Below are 18,596 nucleotides of genomic sequence, written 5' to 3' on the forward strand. Positions count from 1 at the left end.
GGTTTTTGTTTTGGGGTCATTTCATTTCAGAAATACATTTAATCATAATATAATCAACTTGTTAGATGAAAGATCCTGCATTTATTCAGAGTGCTTTGAAAAAAAAACATTAAAGAGCAGTTCAATACAATTGTAATTATATTTTACTTTGATAAGGTTTGCACAAATGTAATTGTAAAAGACACAACACATCTTGATGAAAGAGAAGTTACAAATTGTAGATATCATGTTGTGTGAAATCTAAAATAACAAGAAATTTCTTATTGCATTAAACTACTATAAGACTAAAATATACAGCTAATGTAATCCAGAATGTATAAAGTTGTTAAACTCTTATGATTAGTCTATTCTTAGTTTGAACTGTACATTTAAAATTTCATTGTGGATATAATATTTTTTATGAAAAGCAGTAAGAATATAAGTATAGTATTATATAGCGCTCTCACCTGCTTTTATCAAAGGTTTTGTATAAGAGTGGCAACATGATAGCAACTAGGTAAGGGCAGCCTCTCCTATATGTTCTGCATAGAGAAAATTAGAATCTGTTTTTATCCTTGATGTTTTGTAACTCATGATCCCAAATACAGCTGAAAGCCTTTTTTATTTTTCCCCACCTGTAACCTATAAGGAAAATTTTAAGGCTCTGCAATATCAAAATGCTTTGCAAAATCATTTCAGTTTTTCTAAAATGTGTTTTAAAAATCAAAAATCCCCCAACCTTGTACTGTCATTTTTCACTTGATGATTTCTAAATAAAACTTTTCAATGATATTTTACTCAAAGATGGGTTTTGACAGTTCTTATATAAAATGTATCTGTTTTTCAATTCAAGCAGACTTTTCACTGTTTTCCTAAAAGAAATTAAAACATTGGAAACTGACTTCAATTTTGAGATTTATGTCCAGATTCAGGTGCCTGGGATTTACGAGTCTTGGCTGTCAACATGCCCGCTCCTACTACAGCCAGTGGAGCTCTACCAACATAGATAAGGGTAGTTCAGCTCGTCCTGAGTAGAAACTTGCATTTGGTCATCTGCATCGTTTTCTAGACTCCACTGCTTATATTGAATAAAGGTGGCATTCAGGTGCCAAAACATAGCCACCTACCACGATTTGAAATGCTTTAGGGTATTCAAAAACTGCACAGGCCTAGCGGACTTGACATAGGACTCACAGGAAACCTTCTACCATAGCATCTGAAGGCCAAGCAAGATACTCCACAGTGTCCAAAATGACACTAAACATCTTTGTTCAGGCAACAAAATCCCATACAACATCTCTATAGATGGTAATAACAGATTAGATATGCCAGCTCACATGTAGATGTCTACAAAAAACAGCTCTGATTAAGTGTCTGACTGTGGACCTGAATCCTTTTAAAAATGTTTTATTGTAGCTGAACTAAACAAAACATAAAAATACTCATAGTGTTAAGAGCCTGAATAATCAGTTATTCACATATTCACATTTTGGCTCCAGCCAAACTGCAGCAGGCTTCACAATGAGTTAGAACAAAATTTGAGGAATTTAAATGCAGGAAAGAAATATGAGTTTATAATTCCCTGAAGTACTCGTAGAAAACATTCAGATCCAGAATGTTGACTATGTAGGAAAATTTTGATCAAGGCAAAAGTTTCATTAAAGCCAATTTATTTATTCATTAAAGAATTGGTTTATTAGTTCATTGAATTTTACTGTTTTTCTAAATTACATGTTTTTAATTGGATTTTCAACACCTTTTGAAAATCAATCAGTGTTTCTTAAATGGACTATCTAAAAGTCCAAATACCCCAGATCATTAGTAAGCTTGAAAATAATAGAGTATAAAATGCATACTTATGGTCTTGCCTGTTTTTAAAATTGCAATTTAATGTCATGTTTAAAGTTTGGAAAATCAAGAAGATATTGGTATGTATCTCTAGCTCTTGTTATAGATCTAAACTGCCTAATTTTAGGCTCTTAGAATAGCATTTCATTACTGTCTAAATGCATTTGAAATAGGAATCATCTTCTAAATGAAAAAAATGTTATATGTTTTTTCCATTTCAAAAGCTTTTTCCCATTTTACATTGCAATGAAATGAAGACTTTACTGAATATATCATGATAAATGAGAAAAAGAGTCCAAGAAAGTTATTTCTCATAACCAGTTTTTGTGGCAGTTACCTGGGATGCTGGAAACATGGGAAACCAAAATCTCTGTTCTGTATGTTTTGAAATATGATCCCATTCTTCTCCCCAAGGTGAATGGTAAGCCTCGAGTTCACCCTTACTGGGGTGAAAGCCTAAGGACTGAAAATAAGATAAAAAAAACTTAATAACTAGTCACTAAGGCACTCAGTTAGGATGTTGGAAATCTGTGTCCAGGAAGTTGAACTAACGTTTACTTGTTTACACAAAGTAGAACGGCTCCAATTAGAGAAGCTGACTGAATAGTACCATATAGTGTCCAAAAGCCTGGGGATTATGGCATTCAGCTGGTCTCTTTAAGACTGATATTCAGATTCCTAGTCTGAATCAGGCAGAACTGGTATTTGGTTCCCGGTCTGCCTCATCTCTTGCATCTAACTTGCTGTTAACTCCTGGCTTGAGGAGCTGCAGTGAAGCTGCAGTGAAGTGTAGGAACCATGCCCAATTCTGATACCTCTTCCCTCACATTACAGAAATCAGTCCTTTCACAGGAAAAATTCACGTATTGATGAACTGCCATTGTCTGCATGTAAAACATTTTCACTGGCAGGCAGCTCTATCCTAAGGCACATTCTGTGCTCTGAAAACATCTTTGAAAATCTTTTTTTTGTTGTTTCTTGAGCCAGCTGTCTCTCCCCCACCCCTGACCCTGTTCTGTTCATTGAGTAAAAAAAAGTATCGATCAGAAAGTAAACCAGAGAAATTACTTCCCTTTACAATTTATAGAATTGTTTTCTCAAAATACTTTCTGCTGGAGTTAGGCAATTAACTTCTAACTTCTGAAGTTGACCATGGAGCAGAATTCTCTGGCTATAACTCAAGTGAATCCTATACTACCTTGCATATGATATGTGTTGATTGAAAATGCTTTTTACAAGCAAGACCATGAACTTTCTTAAACTGTTTTTCGTTTTCTGTGTCACAGATAGGAAATGGTATTTGAAACTTAAAGCTTATGGCTGATGAGTTTAATTTAAATGAGCTGGTGTTTGAAATAGATATAACACTTTCATTTTAGTAAATTAATGATGTGGCAAAAGGAAACTCAAAGATGCTTCTACCTATAATAAAAAATGATGCTCTCTAGAATTCTAATATTCACCATGTGATTACATTACCTAATCTGATTCATTTTATTACATGAAACACAGTAAAATGTTTCCTCTGTACATTAACATAAATGTAATTTTAGATTTTATACAAATCTTTGTGCAAAAATCCCAAATAGCTCTGGAATCATATTGATATACTGTAATAGAATTACAACTGTGACAGTCTAAGGATATAAGCAAAGCAAGGTTTGCAGGAGAAGCAATATCCCTTCTTTGACAAACTGATATAATTGGAAAACTAGCACTGCTTGTATTCACAAAAACATTTTTTATTTTTCTGAGCATATTGAATGTATAAAAATGCAGAATAAACAATTCCAGTTTGGCCAAACTCAAAGCATTCTTTATGCTGTGTGTTGTCTGGTTTCTTCAGCTCACCAGGCAGAACAATTACAAGTACCAACTAGAAGACTAACTGTGAATGCAAGGATCCCAAGATGTGCAGTAGCTGCTATTAATAAGCATTTATAAGCCAGTCCAAGCACAGAGTTCTGTTTGTTATTACCTATTCTAAATACAGAGTATTTCAGAACTAACAATTTCAGAACTGGTGTTTCAGAAGTGACAATTACCGGAAAATACTGAATTACAATACACATTGTTTTCTATTGTAGGATGAAAATCAGAAATACATGTTGTGATGGCAATTTTTTTAAAAAGAATAATGCAATACAAAGTTTGAATTAAACAATATTTCCTTCTAATTGATATTTAACTTTGCTTAATTAGGTCTCTTTGAGGGTAATCTACTTTAATATGCTTTCTCCCACTGACTTATGCCTGCAGATCATGCCATGTGGGCAGTCAACATGCTCACTGAAATTTGGTAGCGTTATTATTTCATGTCTATCAATCACACATATATCCTCATCAGGAAAACAAATACGGTATTTTAATAAAAGAGACCCAGTATAATTAAATTTCCAAATATTCCTAGATGCTCAGTATGCATGACTTTCTTCTCCTAGGGTTTGTCTGTGTTAGCAGTTCAGTTCAGCTCAGGAGCACGCTTCTGAGGTGGATCTCCCAGGCATCTTTCCAAATGCACATTGCTTCACATCATGAGTTGATCTTGGGGAGTGCAGAGGGGATCCCTGTGGGATGAAACGGAAGTGGAAGGTGCCCCCTGGGACCCCAACTAATGGGCTCCAGCTGCTGATGGATGCTCGCAGCCCACAAGATGCCTGCGGTGTGAATATCAGGTCTGCAGCACCAAGTGCTTCCACTTTGCAGCACTGCAATACTCTGTGGCACTGCAGCACTTGCTTATACAGACAGAGCTCTGGAGTCCCTGCCCTCCTCCCTTTCCAGTTGTTGTCCCACCAGGGCAAGAGAGCAGAGGCCATCTGGGGTCTGGAGGCCATCCTGCTCTGGACAACGCATCTGGTTTTCACCAGCATCTGTCCCTTGCACTTGCTTAATTGTAGAAGTCATGCAGACATCAAGCAACAGGCAGGCTCCATATTTTATTTTAAATGGTTTTAGAGTTGCTACTTTTGACAGATTTGATAATGGAACCCTTCCTAATTAAAACAAGTGGAAAAAAAAAGTGTTGGCATTTGCATGTGAACATCTGCAGTAGCATTGTTTTTTATAGTTATTGTACACTGTGGGATGGTATGTTTGGCCAGTGCTGATTCTAGGATTAAAATAGAAGGAGAATATTTAATTTGACTGATGATCATTTTTCCTGAGTCCTGGAAAGCATTTTTAAATATCAAGAGAAGTAAAATTTGTTCTTCTCTTTTTGTATCTGCTTTCACAGGGCATTTTTTAACTATTTTGACAAATTCATGAAAAATTGCCATTATAAAGCACTGCAATTGAAAACAGGAACAGTAATTTATAAAACACTGATTAGAATTGTATTTTTCTTTCCCACTGCACCATCATTCACAAAGCTGAAAGTTTTTGATAAACACTGATTAACTGTTAGTTGTTTTTATTTAGAGTTTAAATACACCCAGAGTATATGCTAGCTAATTTCTTAATTTAGTAAGTTCACATTTATATATGTGTATATATATTATTATGCACATATGCTCATCTCCTTAATGAATAATAATAGCAATACAGAATTTAACATCTCATTTCTTTATTAATATGTGTCTTTCTGTCCCAAGTGTACACAGTATTAAGCAATATCTGAAATGCCTGTTAACTAACAATTTTTAAGTAATCTAGCTCTGGAAATTGTGTGTGATAGTGGGCTGTGATGAAAAGTTCTCACAACGATATGTCATATAAATCTAAAAGCTACTTTTGACTAAGCACAGCTATTTTTTTCTAGAAGAGGTTTAGTGAAAGGGCAAGATGCTACTTTTTTGCGTCTTGGAAAAGACAAAATTAAGTTGAAGAAAATGGTCAAAATTTGTCTTTCATCTCTTCAGTTGATCTTAGCAGAACTCTTGCTTTCTAATCATCAAAGCTGCAGCTTCATAAAGGATGTTGCAGAGGGTCATGCAAGACAGTAAAAAATTCTAAATAGCTTTAACAATGAGCAGCTTGAAGTTGCTGGTAAACTGATCGTAATATTATCTTCCCCTTATGTATGGTTGGACAAAGAATTATGTCTGAAATTTAAGCAGTGAAAAGCTTCACTTTGACTATGTGCCAGTATGAGAAATGAGGACCCATCACAGACCAGAATTTGTTTTCAGTATACTTTGCCCTGCTGAATTAGACATGAACGTAAGAAACAGGAGACTAGAAACAGTTCTTTTTTCCAACATTACATGTTTTGTGAACTTGTATGTGTTTCTTAGGTTGTCTTTATTCTCCCAAGGACAACTTATGTTTTGTCCAATATTCTACTCAGTCCAGATAAATAACACAGACAAGAAGTTTGCTGCCATTCCTGAAGATATGGTCAGATGGAGTTGGAAGTACCTCTGTCATAGATCTGGAGGAGATGTCCTAGGAGTACATTTCTGTGGTGCTATATTTGGGTAGCAGGAGGTCTCATGGACTCTGCATAGCAAATTTGTGATGTGGGATGTAGGACATGGAAAACACCAGAAGAGGGTGTCCCCAAGCAGACAGGACCTAAGATCTCCACAGCACATGGTGTCTTATCTCATCCAAGACTTTTGAGAGCATTAGTAACCTCATGCTTGACATACTTATTTACCAGAGCAGCACAGGCAAGCCAGCCTTCCAGTTTGAACTTTGCCATGATCCATAATGCTATTGAGCAATTAAAATATGTGCACTTGCTACCATATGTGAGCAGTTTACAGATATAGCAGATACAGATAATACCTTTTACCAGAAAGACAGATGGCAGTGCTGTTATTCTGGAATTATAACAAACTAAATTATGTATCCTTACCTCCCCGCAAGAAAAAGTTGGAAAGTCTTGGATTTACATCAACTGACTTTGGTTTCATTAGATTGCAAAAGCATGGGTACTCCCCTGTTCTTCACTTCTGGCTCGGTCTTCCACAGCTCTTCCTCCAGAGCCCATCTTTGTGTTTCAGAGAAGTGCATCTGCAGCTCTAGCACACGGTTCTCTTTCAAGGCAAGGATGGCTAAGGTATGTGATGGGGCAGGTGGCATTTCAGATGGCAGCGGTGAGATTTCCTTTTGGGTAGTCAGACTGCAATCCTCAGTATGCCAGGCAGTCTGCACACTTACCAAGCTAAGTTCTGACGTTCTCTGACACACTCTTTGAGGAGGGGTTCCTAAATTGCTGGTTTCTGATGGAACAGAGTCTTTATTTCTTGCTAGTTATGGATCTAGAGAGTTATTGATGTATCTAGATGCACTTATGCATTTAGAGAACAAAGAAGACAGCACTGCAGATCCTAGGAATTAATGGCTTTTTCTTTTCTCCACAGACAAATTTGGGCTCATCCCATTCGTAAGGAACTTGCATTTCGTAAGTTTGGTATTGAGTGGATGCAAGGCATAGGGAGAAGAGTTACGGACCAGTCAGCCAGGACAGGGCAAATGATGTCTGCAATGAGATATGGACATTGGCAAAACAAGATCACAAGGGAATCTGCAGGATTTTGAGAGCCTTCACTGCCAGACTGAGCTTATGAAATTCCTTTGGGAATTTTGTTTTGTTAACACAGTTGTTGCATCCAGCACGCTGGAAGGCAGCTCCTGCTCCTGATATCACAGGAGGTTGAGTGTTTCAAGCTGTCCCTACCACTTGGAAGGTGAAACAAGCCAGGCCTTCCTGGAAGCAATGGGAAAAGTCATCTTTACTTCTGCCACTATTGGGTTATGTCACCCATGAAATAGGCCTGGAGAGTGGGAGCAGAAACATCTTCTGGGGAGGATTCTGGCAATGGATACAACAAGAAAATGTTGTAGTGTAGAGGAAGATGTGGTGTCATCACTGGATGCTGACCTGTCTTCTCCAGAAATGGCTTTCCTACATAATAAAGAGTGCAAGATAGAAACTATGACCCTGTCTGCCATGAGAGATTGTCTGCAGCACCCCCAGTGACAAAGACCTGCCTAAGCTTCTGGCTCTGGTTGTGCACAACCTCTCATAGCATAGAATGTGCTGGGTGATAGGTACTGAGTGGTTGGTCGATGTGATCAAGGCTTATGGTTCAAGAAAGGGCTGTTGTGGGAAGGTAAAGACATCTAGTTTGGCCCTTACACAGTGTGTGAGGACAGAATTAATGAACTACTGGCAAACGAGGGCCAGCAGTGTGAATTCATTTTGGCATAGATGACTTGGTTTGAGATATTTAAGACCAAACTCAGTCCTAGCTACCAAAGATTATGGAGATAAAGCTATCTGGTTCTTGAGAGGTGCCTAGCAGTAAAAAGTCCCTCTCTCCAAGCGGTCACTTAGTTCAGTGTAGAACAGGGGGTTTTAGACCATCACTGGTGGTGATAATCATCGTATTGACTTTTCTGGGCCTACCTAATAATTTTTATTTCTCACTGTGCAATTGGCCTGGGCCATGTTTTTTTAGGCATTGTTTATTTTTATTCTTCATAGCAACCTTGTATCTTGAAGAGCATAGGCTAGGCTGTAAAACGTGTGTTATCACAGCTGAATAGGTGCCCAACGCACATAATCATTCAATACAGCAAACTAGAATTGGAAGTGAAATATGAAAGGGCATTTCCTCTGTAAAGTACAGAAAGGAGTTGCATTTCTTAATGTCTGGTACAGAAAAGAGTCAATCCTCTCTTGCCTTTCCCCTCATAGCCCTTTCTTAAGCAGAAGCTGGAGAGATCTTGCCAGCACTGCTGCGAATAGTTTAATGGTGTAGCTCTTTCTCAGTAATGTGCATTGCAGAATAAAGGGCAAACTACACTGGCCAGGATATTGCAGGGTAGTTCACAGTGGTGTCATCTGATACAATTTATGTCAAGTTAAACTAAATCCTCAGTTTCTTGTCTTAATCCCCATGATACTGGGGCAATACTCTACTTTCACAAGAAATGCATTGAACTGTAACCCAGACAAATTTGGTTTATAATAACCACAAAAGCATGTATTGAATATTTTGCTCTGTTCCAGATTACAGGTCAAAAATACAACTAAGCACTAATTGTGCTGTTTAATGCAAACATTTTGAATGTCTATTTCTAACTATTATCATTGCTCTCACATCTGCTTATTCTATTAGCAGTCCATTTACTGCTTTCTTACCTCCCTATTTGACATTTAAGAATGAATAAAGAAGCACAGGTTTTTTAGTGCATATGCATTTCCTTATGGAAATCAGAGCTTAGCATAGACATTGGTCTTTGCATGTCTGCAGATGAAGCATGCATAAAAATATGTGTAAGCCTATGCATGCATACATACCAAAGTCTGACCTTAAATGCTTTGAACTCTGGCCCCAAAACACAAATGCATAATTCAAGAAGTCTGAAGCAGAGCAGTGTTGAGCATAACTTCTGGGTGCATGGTTCCCATAGCAAACTATGCAGCCTTGAATTACATTTCTAAACTCACTCACTGAGACGTGAGTGCCTCAGAATGGGAGCTAAGGAAATCAGTGAGCTCAGCACCAAGAACAGCCTACACCAGTCAGTAGAGAAGTGCTGAGGACAGTGTTCTTTCTGCAGAAAGGTCCCTTCTTTTCAGCTAAAGTGGGAGCATCTGTCTCCATGTGAATTTCATATATCAAGGCAACATAAGTGGGGAAAAGCTGCCTTTGTGGGTCTCAGGAGACTATATGCATTACAGAAGGACCATAATGATTTGTCTTTCCAAAGTAAGCCATTCTGGGTATGTGCCAAAATGGAGCCTTTGAAAAGGTTTGTCCGCTTTAGGTACTGACAGATTAGATGGTAGCTAAGCAAATGTTTTGGGGATAAGCAGGCTTGAATCCTGCTTAGCTCTAATTAAGCCTAATATGCCTCATTCATTTTTTTTCTGACCCCGTTGTTGATAATGCATTCAAGGGATACTGTGTTATGGTGCCAACCACAGTGTTGAATATAACTGAATTTATTTATTAAAAATAAAAATAAATGTACAATTTAGATAATAAGGTAAAGGTAGTAGCAATCAAGTCCTTTTCTGTCCCTTGAAGAAAACAGTCCATCATGCCACAGAAGAATGAAGTTTAGGAGTCCAAATGTGTACACTACTGCTTATGTGCATGTTTGTGCTTTTTCCTTCACACAGACACAGCCAAGATTGATATATAATAATAAATGCTTACAGACTGGTAGTCTGTGACTACAGGTGTACAGATTTTTCTTTTACTCTGATTAAGTATTTGTCCTATTTGGAAGTATCATAGGAAATATTCTTCACATTGTTTTACAGTCTTCTGTAGCTGAAGAGAATGAGACTTCATTGCTGTAGAACAAACTCCAAAGTACCACAATTATTCAGTTGTATGTATGCATTCAGACATTGATATGCCCCTATTATAACACGTATTTGCTGACAGCAAGGGCTACTGGGAGAAGCCTTGCTCCCCCTCAAATCACCAGCTAAATTTGCCTGCTTCTGTGGAACTGAAAGATACTGCCAAAATGCTGCTGGAAATTATGCAGAACTATTTATAACAGCTCAGAAAGATTTTTATTTCAATACCATACGGCAAAATTATATGAATTAGCCAAATGTGTCTTCTGGAATATTCTTAGCCTTCATATGTAGGCATTATTACTTTTTTAATTCACTGTTCACTGACTTATCAGAAATTCCATAAGATGTATTGAAAACTCGTACAAAAGACATGTTAAGAGACACAAAGCAAAGTCTTTCTACAGCCCACAAAACATACTAAAGACTAATTTTAGTACAATGAAAATTTCTTTCATACAGACATGTATTTTTATATAAAAATTAGCCTTCACTGTTAATGTATCATAGCTCCTACAGCTGAGAAAAGATTTTTCCAAAGAGTTGGATCCTAATGTCCTTTGGTGCCTTAAAAAATGTTCCCTCAAATTATTCATTTGAATTTGGCATAGTCTTTGTCATATTATTATAGCTTAATTCTCCTTTATTTTACTTAACAGGTTTGCATCATAAATGAAAAAAATGGAATGAAGAACAAGAGCAATATATCCCAACATGCTTAGTAATAGCCAGTAAATTTCTTTTTACTGTGGATACAGCTGACTGCTTTCCTATTTTGAATTAAATGATTTATTTGTACGCTTAATTTTCTTCAATCTCCTTTCATCAGCTGAAAAGTACTGATAAAGCACCAGCTGACCATTAGAAGATAGATAAAATAGCATGATATATCTTCATTACTACAGTATGCTCTCTGAACTATTTTTTTTTCCCTTGCAGGACGGTTCTGTTTACTCTGACCTCTGTAGTTGTGCTTGTCATCACAACTGACTGGATCAGCTGGGACAAGTTGAATCGTGGATTTCTGCCAAGTGATGAGGTCTCAAGAGCCTTCTTGGCTTCTTTCATCCTAGTGTTTGACCTTCTCATTGTCATGCAGGTACACTGTGCTAATGTTTCATTCAAGCTGCTGAGGCTGCCTAGTCATTCTGTTTTCACTAGAGCAAATACTGTTTAGCTAAAACTTCACACAGGTAAATAAATATTTCGTTTGCAATCACTATTATTAGAAAATTTTATAACACCATTGTCAGGGACTTTGCAAAAATCCAGTTGGCCTTTCTTTGTGAAAATATCTCTGATTTCTTTCCTTAGACTATCAGGTAAGAACTTAATGACTTTCCAAATTGGAAGGCATTTTCTGCAAACGTGACATTGGAAAAAGAAAAAGAAGCTAGTTGTTTTGTAAATTAAAAGCATCTGTTAGGCAGATGAGAGAAATCCAGCAAAACAAAGACAAATACTTCCCATATTTCAAAGATTTACAATATTTGATATACATACAATACAAGAAAGCATTTAAATAGATGAAAGTTCATATTTGCTATTGAGATTCCACTTTCTACTTTCACATAAACATTTTTTTTTACTTTGTTTGTGACAGATCCGTCTACTGTAATGTCTTCTGCCAGGGAGGGTAACTAGGGAGATAATTCCATATAGTCTGCCTGATGTCTGCTCCTTTGAATCTAGCTGTTAAGTAAGGGGTTTAGGTCACAAGTATATGGCCAAACACTTCCTTCATATGATGCTGTGCCCTATCCTTTGCATTTGTCTGTGGTTTGAATTTTGTGTGAATAACTCACCTATTACTCTGTGAAGAATTAGGCCATTTGGGCTGAGAGAAGTAAAAGTAATGTCAAAGGCCTGAGTGATTTTTACTATTAGTCCTAGAAGTGTTAGAATGTTAAATTGAAGTTTAGTAGGAATTTGAGAAGAACTGCTGGGACCTTCTCTCTCAAATATTAACTAAGTCTACCAGCAAAGACTATTTCTGAGAGACACCTTGTTCTCTTTACTGAGATATCTACTGCTTGAGTAATTGTCATAGAGGTGAAACTGTAATGGCACTCAGAATTTATCACCTCTGTACTAGGACATTAAAGCAGTAAAAAGTCCTATAGTTCCATTTGATTTTCCAGTGGCCACCACTGTTTAGTCTTCACTGCTGTCCATGATTAGGAGGAGGTTAGGAAACAGAATTCAGTTTCAATTTCTAATGAGCTTTCTGGTGCTTTCTTTTCTCTCCCTTTGCATTTCACATTTCTCTTGGTGTTTCAAAAAGATTCAAGAGAATGTATAATAAATTATTGTACTTCAAGGGCTGTAATGAAAGCGTGAATGAAAATGCACAATATATCAAGCTATGCTGAATTTTATATTGTATACCAGGTAGAGAAACAGAGTTGTCTTGATACCAAATAATTATTAAATCATCCTTTCGACTTTGAAAAATGCAGTCACAGTACTTTGACCTTGGAGCTGCTGCATGTAGGGAAGAATTTCATTTGAAACAGCCTGTCCTGAGTACTATTTCATATTTTTACAACACAAAGTGAGAGGCTCTTTTTAATTGCATTTTTGATGGATGTTTATGTGATGGAGTTATTTATTTTAAGCTATTTATTTGGAACGTGCAACTAAGTTGGCATGTTTTATTTAAAGTGTAGTTCTAGCATCATTGCATTGCCACTGAAAATCAAGTTGAGAATGCAACATATTAAATCGCAAATAAAAACCTCTATCAGAATCATGATCTTTTGACTGAAGTAGAAGTATACTTTAGAATTAAATGTTTGTATGAATTCTTTTTAATAGCGTTGCCTGTTTCATAGAATTTTTCCAGACTTAACAAGCTTTAACAACAAAATGGTAAAATTAGCAAAAAAGACTTTTGGGATTAAGTGCTACAATTTCAGTTTGAGACTGACGTTAACTAAGAGCACGGATGAAATTTAATCTAATTTTTGAGTTAAATGCAGTACAGACATTTTCTGTCCATTCAAGTGGTAGCATTAATACTGCAAAAATGACTGTGTATAGCAAGAAGACAAAAACAGTTCAGTTGGAAAGCCATTCTCAATGCTGTGAAAAATAATTACGTAATTGTAAAGGACTGCTTTGCCTGCCTAGTATTACTAGAATTTAATATTTATCTAAGCCCTGTGTAGAGTGTAAAAAACAAATAAAGGACTGAGAAGTCCCTGCCCTGAAGAGCTACCTTTTTTCAATTAGTCATAAGGCAGACAGACCTGTGAAGAGAACACAGGCAGGTGAAACTTATACAGATAGTTATACATGAGCGATGCTTAAGGGTATATGCACTATTTTTACTTTGGTTTCCATCCTGCAAGAAACTCTGCTGCCTCTCAGCCACATTCTCCTTTTAGTGTGCAAAGGCTCCTTCAGCCTGAGTGGTAAACTGAGTATTTAGGGGACGAGTCAGAGAGAGAGTCAGAGACAAGACCAGTGACTGAAATATAAATGTGAAAGTCATAGCCACAGAAATATTAAGAGAATCCAAGAAAACAAATCATGGAGGAGGCTGCAGGACTTAAGTAGGACCTCACAGACAGTGTGGCTGGCTTATGAATCAGGCTATGTTCCTACCTCTTCTGCCGATCTCACTGTGACACATCACTCACCGTTGGTGATCAGCTCACCATCCTTGGAGAGAAGGTAAAGAGACCTTGAGTACCTATTTTAGATGTCTGCTGTGTGGACATCTCCACCTGATTTTAATCACTGTGCCTTTACAGTCAATGAAGAGGTAGAGGTGTGGCTGAGGTGCCGTTCATCAGCACTGTTCTAAACATCTACAGTAGGATGAGATGCAACATGCCCTAGAGGTGCACATTTCTCTCTATTGAGAATAAGCAGAGCCAACATGGCTAGCTCAGAGGAAGCCATCCCTCAAGCTAGACCCCAAAAAAAGGTTAAGGGTGGCACATGGATGCTTGAGTCCAGAACAGCATCTCTGCAGGGAGCCTGCTAAGCTATTGCCACAGCTGGGCAAACAGCCAAAGCAGCATTTCACTGCTAGTGTTTTACCCAGGAGACTTCTTCAGAGCCTGTCTGACACTTGTGAGTAGGGCATTTTCCACTCTTCCCACTACTGCCTGGCCACTGTGTGAAAGGAATTCAAGTTTCACTGGGGCTAGGACCATGTATCAGAGATGACACACACACAGGTTAGGATGTCTGACAGGCAAGGCAGTGTCCTCGGTTCCAGTCCTAGTTCCCAGGACATTTTATCCAATGTGAATATAAACACTGATTTTTTTAAAGAAAGAGGTTTCATATTTTCCCTCAGAAAACCAAAAGACCGGATTCAGTCTGTTGCAAGTAAACATTAGTTACTTTTAAGGGAGATCTGTTTGCTTATAATAAGAAAAAAATAGCCCTTCAAATGTGTTATTTTTCTCTATACACTGAAGGCGATGAAGTTGGTTATATTCACAGTCTGCTTATTTGTGCCTGCCTTGATAATTGAGATGCCAAGATGCCCCCATAGGTACACTCCAGGTATCTATAGCATTCACTGCTCTACATGGGCATCATTCTATCTTTGGTCTCAATTTCAGTTTGAGTGCAGGACCACACATTAATTAAAGCTGGATATGTAGCAATGCTATTTTCATGTAGTTTAACTTCTTTCGTTTTTATTATTGTAATGAAAATTTCACATTATCAGTTCTGTTTGTCAAAGATGTTAATGGAAAAGATGTTAATTAAAGCAGTAAGTATGAAAAAGTCTATAATTCCAGATTCCAAAGACCTCTAGTTGAGCAAGTAGGCAGTAGATCATGCATTAGTCCATGTACTGCTTCCTTTTTTTCCTGGCGTCATGTTCTTAGTGAGTTTGCTAATGGGTAGGAGTCTGGAGTGGCTGGATTATTAAATCATGTGTGTCCAGAGGAGATGAATTGTTTCATCCCTGTTGTGTCTTTTGTGAGTATTTACAGATTTCCACAGACTTCTGGAAGACTGTGGAGTTTTTCAGCATCTCTGTGGAGTTACATGCTGTAGCTGCCTTGCTGAGCACTTTGCAAATTCCATGGTGTAAATTCTTGCACTTTTTATGACTGACTGCAACTTTTAATCTGATGGTACAGAGAGATATAATGTCTAAGGATTTAAAAGCTACCTAAGAATGCTATTTGATTCCAAAAGGAGAATTTATTCTTCAGTAAAATAATAAATTCTTCAGTATTATAAAATAATAAATTCTTCAGTAAATAATAAATCAAAATAAATTCTGAAGCAGTTGAGTGGAATAGACATAAGTCAGGGAGTGTTTATTTATAAGATCCTTTGAAAAAGCTGCAGTTCATGAATCTAAAACTGAACTACTAAAATAATCCCATTAATATCAAGTGGAAATGCTGTTGTAAATAGGCACAATAGCATTTTGCCCTCTAGAGAATTTGAAAATAATTAAAGTCAAACAGAGTTAGATAATTAACAACATTCCTTATGACTAGTGATGAATCTGTTTATATAGTTATAGGATATCTGTAGATTAAGAGATTTTAATAATATACATTTTGCAAATGTATTTTTCATAATATTTTATATGTAAATGGCTGTAACACGTAACCATTTGCAGACTGCTTCTTGCTGCTGCAGTTGATAATCAGTATCTTTAATGAGTAACCTGTCACTTTCTTTTTTCTGCGGTATATCTGATATTCTAGCTTCAGTAGGGTGTTAAAAGAGAATTAGAAGGTTGAAAAAAAAATCTGTACTTATACTCTCCCATGTTCTTTTCTTTTAATTCTTCATATTTCACTGAAAAATAGTTTAAGTTGCTACTTTATAATGTTAAGTTTTGTGTATGTCATTATCAAGCAATAAGACAGATCCTTTATCAGCAAAATGGAACAGACTCTTGTCTTGTCTACTGTTACTTAAAGCAGGAACAGTTTATTTTGAGTTACTCTGGCTTTACACTGGTGGACAGGCTGCTTTAATTAAAATCTAGTGCAATGTGTGAGTACATTAAAAAAACACCGCCAATGACAATGTCAAGTGCAGACAAGAAGATGTTGATTTTCTTGGATAGTTAAAGTAGAAGATAGCATAGAAGTATTGTCCTGTCCACACAAAGTGGGTAAGAACTTGATTTTTAGAGGGCTTTTTTTTTTGGAAAATCTATTTAACTTTGCAAACCTAATCTGCCTGTGACTTTTAACTGGCTTTACACTCAGTAATTTGATAGAATTAATTTACACCTATAAATTTACACCTGTATAAATGAGAAGAGAATCCTGATTTACACTTTAAGCAGAATACACAAGTATAGTAGCATTCCTTTGAAACGGATAAGAAAGGGATGATTTTTTTTTTGTTAGACAAAGCAGGAAATACAAACCAAAATAATTTGTCATTTGTTTCAGAATAGGTCCTCTCAGTTGTACATTTGGTTCAAGAATGGTATACGTATTTCCCTGTTTCCTAACAAGCAACAGCAAAAAGTGCCAATGTATAGTTTTTTCCAAGACAATTACCAAAGTTTGAATGAAGATCCCAGAAAAAAGATCACCCTTTTTGTCAGTCTGTCTTTAATATGCTTCTTTCCCAATCTGCATTTTGTTTGTTCGGAGCTGGTTTCAGAAAATGTCCTTCTAAAAACCTCCCATTCAGCATGAAAACTTTTGAAGGAGTGAGTACTTGAATGTCAGGTACTTTCCATCATGCCTTTATTGGATTTTGTAACATTTGAAAACACAAGAAAATGAGCAAACATGAGCCATAACCTCTAAGAAACATCTGTATTAGTGAAGCTAGTAAACAACTTTTGGACCGTCTCTGACATTTAGGCCTTCTGTATGTGAGAGGTTATTACGTTTTATTTTCATATACTAATTCTCTTTCAAGAGGAGGATGTAAACGTAAGTGCAGGTGTCTGGTGGCAGCTTTTTCAGAGGGATCAAACAGATGGGAATGCACCTTTAAAAAAATTGACAGTTCTCTTACTGATGTCCCTAGCCGTTACCATACAGCAGAATTTTTCAGTGAGGAACCATAAACTCTGGGCTATATTTTTCAGAAATTATGGATACTAAAACATTTGTTTCAAACAACTATGTTTTATCCAGCCTAGTGTACATTGCTCTTCATGAGCAAATTTTAGACATGCCTGCCAAACAGCAGTACAAAAATGAGTACGTACTTTGCAGACAGGCTGTTAATTGTGCAGTGTTTGCCGAAGAGCCCTATTGTGAGGGTGGCTCTGCGGTACTGGACTTCTCGTGGCCTGCAGGATCCCTGAAAGAAATGGGGACAAGCTGAAGTGAGGTAACTCAGTTTGGGAGTAAGTCTAGGAGTGAGTGGGAGAAACTTTTCTATAGAAGGTAATAGATTTTCCTTCCTTCAAAGTCTCCTATATAGGAAAGAGTTTCCCCTCTTCATACATCCGCCCTACATCCCCATCTTTCTACGGAGCATGGAAGTGTTCCTTATTAGCATTCAGGTAAAACATTGCACAAATAATACTGAAAAATAAAAGCAAATTAGAAAGACTAGAACGGAACATCTCTTGATTTACAGCTTCCCTTCGTTTGTACCTAATATGAATTCAAGTGACAGGCTTGAATACATTCCTAAACACTGTTTAACATGTTGATAATGTTTCTCATGGCATTATTGGTACCATGGCATTTCTTTCCACTGCTTCAGTCACAGGCCTTTCTTGCGCATCCTAGAATTGCTGCTTTGCTTGCATGTGCCTCCCCAGCTGCTACTGTTGCGTTTATATCTGCATTAAATATCTTAGTCTCAAAGTGCTTATTTTATCTCCCTAAGTCTCTGAGGTTTTTTGGGTCAAGTCTTACTCCTTGCTATTTTGAACTTTCCAGAACAGTAGCTCTCCTGAGTTCCTTCTTCATCCCATCAGACATCTGTCTTCTGTCAGCTTTCCTGTAACTTCTGTCTATGACTGGTATCAAAGGAGTGGGTTATTTCCTAGCTATCGTGTACTGAGAGGGATGGGTTAGTGTGGTCCCAGAAATGGCCCATTTAACAGCTCAGGTTTGAGCAGTTAAAAATCGAGTCAGAGTCCTATAGAGTGAAACTGACCCTTTCCTAGCAGGTAAGCAAGGAAAGGAGAGTTTGCCTGTGTGAACTCTGAGTAACCTGTGCATGGTCCCTCCACACCTTCTTCCCATCTGCTTCTTCACATTGTTGTGTTCTCTATTTATATAAATGGATGTTGAAGAGAGGGGGCAAAGGTACTGCATTAATATGTGTAATTATAACCCCAAAGTTTATGATGGAATATTTTTGACGATCAGGTGGGTGTATAAATTCCTTTTGAAAATCCCTGAAACTTTCCCTCTCCACCTGCCCAGACCCCATTATAAAGTGCAGTTTGCGTCTTCAACTCTTTCATTTTCTTTGGGACTAAGAAAACGATAAGCAAAATCATTTTCCTCTGGGAAAAGGTGCGTGTATTTTGTTCCTCATTGCACATTATATACCCTACCTTTTTAAT

The 18,596-nt window shown here is 37.1% G+C and overlaps 1 protein-coding gene across 1 annotated transcript in view; it reads left to right on the top strand.

The window, feature by feature from the left end:
- The first annotated feature begins 9,523 nt into the window (after positions 1-9,523).
- LOC112969283 (transmembrane protein 117-like) overlaps positions 9,524-18,596 on the top strand; it is a 43,454-nt gene continuing 34,381 nt past the window's right edge. The window contains exons 1-2 of the mRNA XM_026072428.1: positions 9,524-9,540; positions 11,042-11,201. Coding sequence (XP_025928213.1) covers positions 9,524-9,540; positions 11,042-11,201 — 177 coding nt within the window. The remainder of the gene's footprint in view (positions 9,541-11,041; positions 11,202-18,596) is intronic.

The sequence above is a fragment of the Apteryx rowi genome, unplaced genomic scaffold (genome assembly GCF_003343035.1).
Source record: "Apteryx rowi isolate R43461 unplaced genomic scaffold, aptRow1 scaffold_341, whole genome shotgun sequence".
In the NCBI taxonomy this organism is placed as follows: domain Eukaryota; kingdom Metazoa; phylum Chordata; class Aves; order Apterygiformes; family Apterygidae; genus Apteryx; species Apteryx rowi.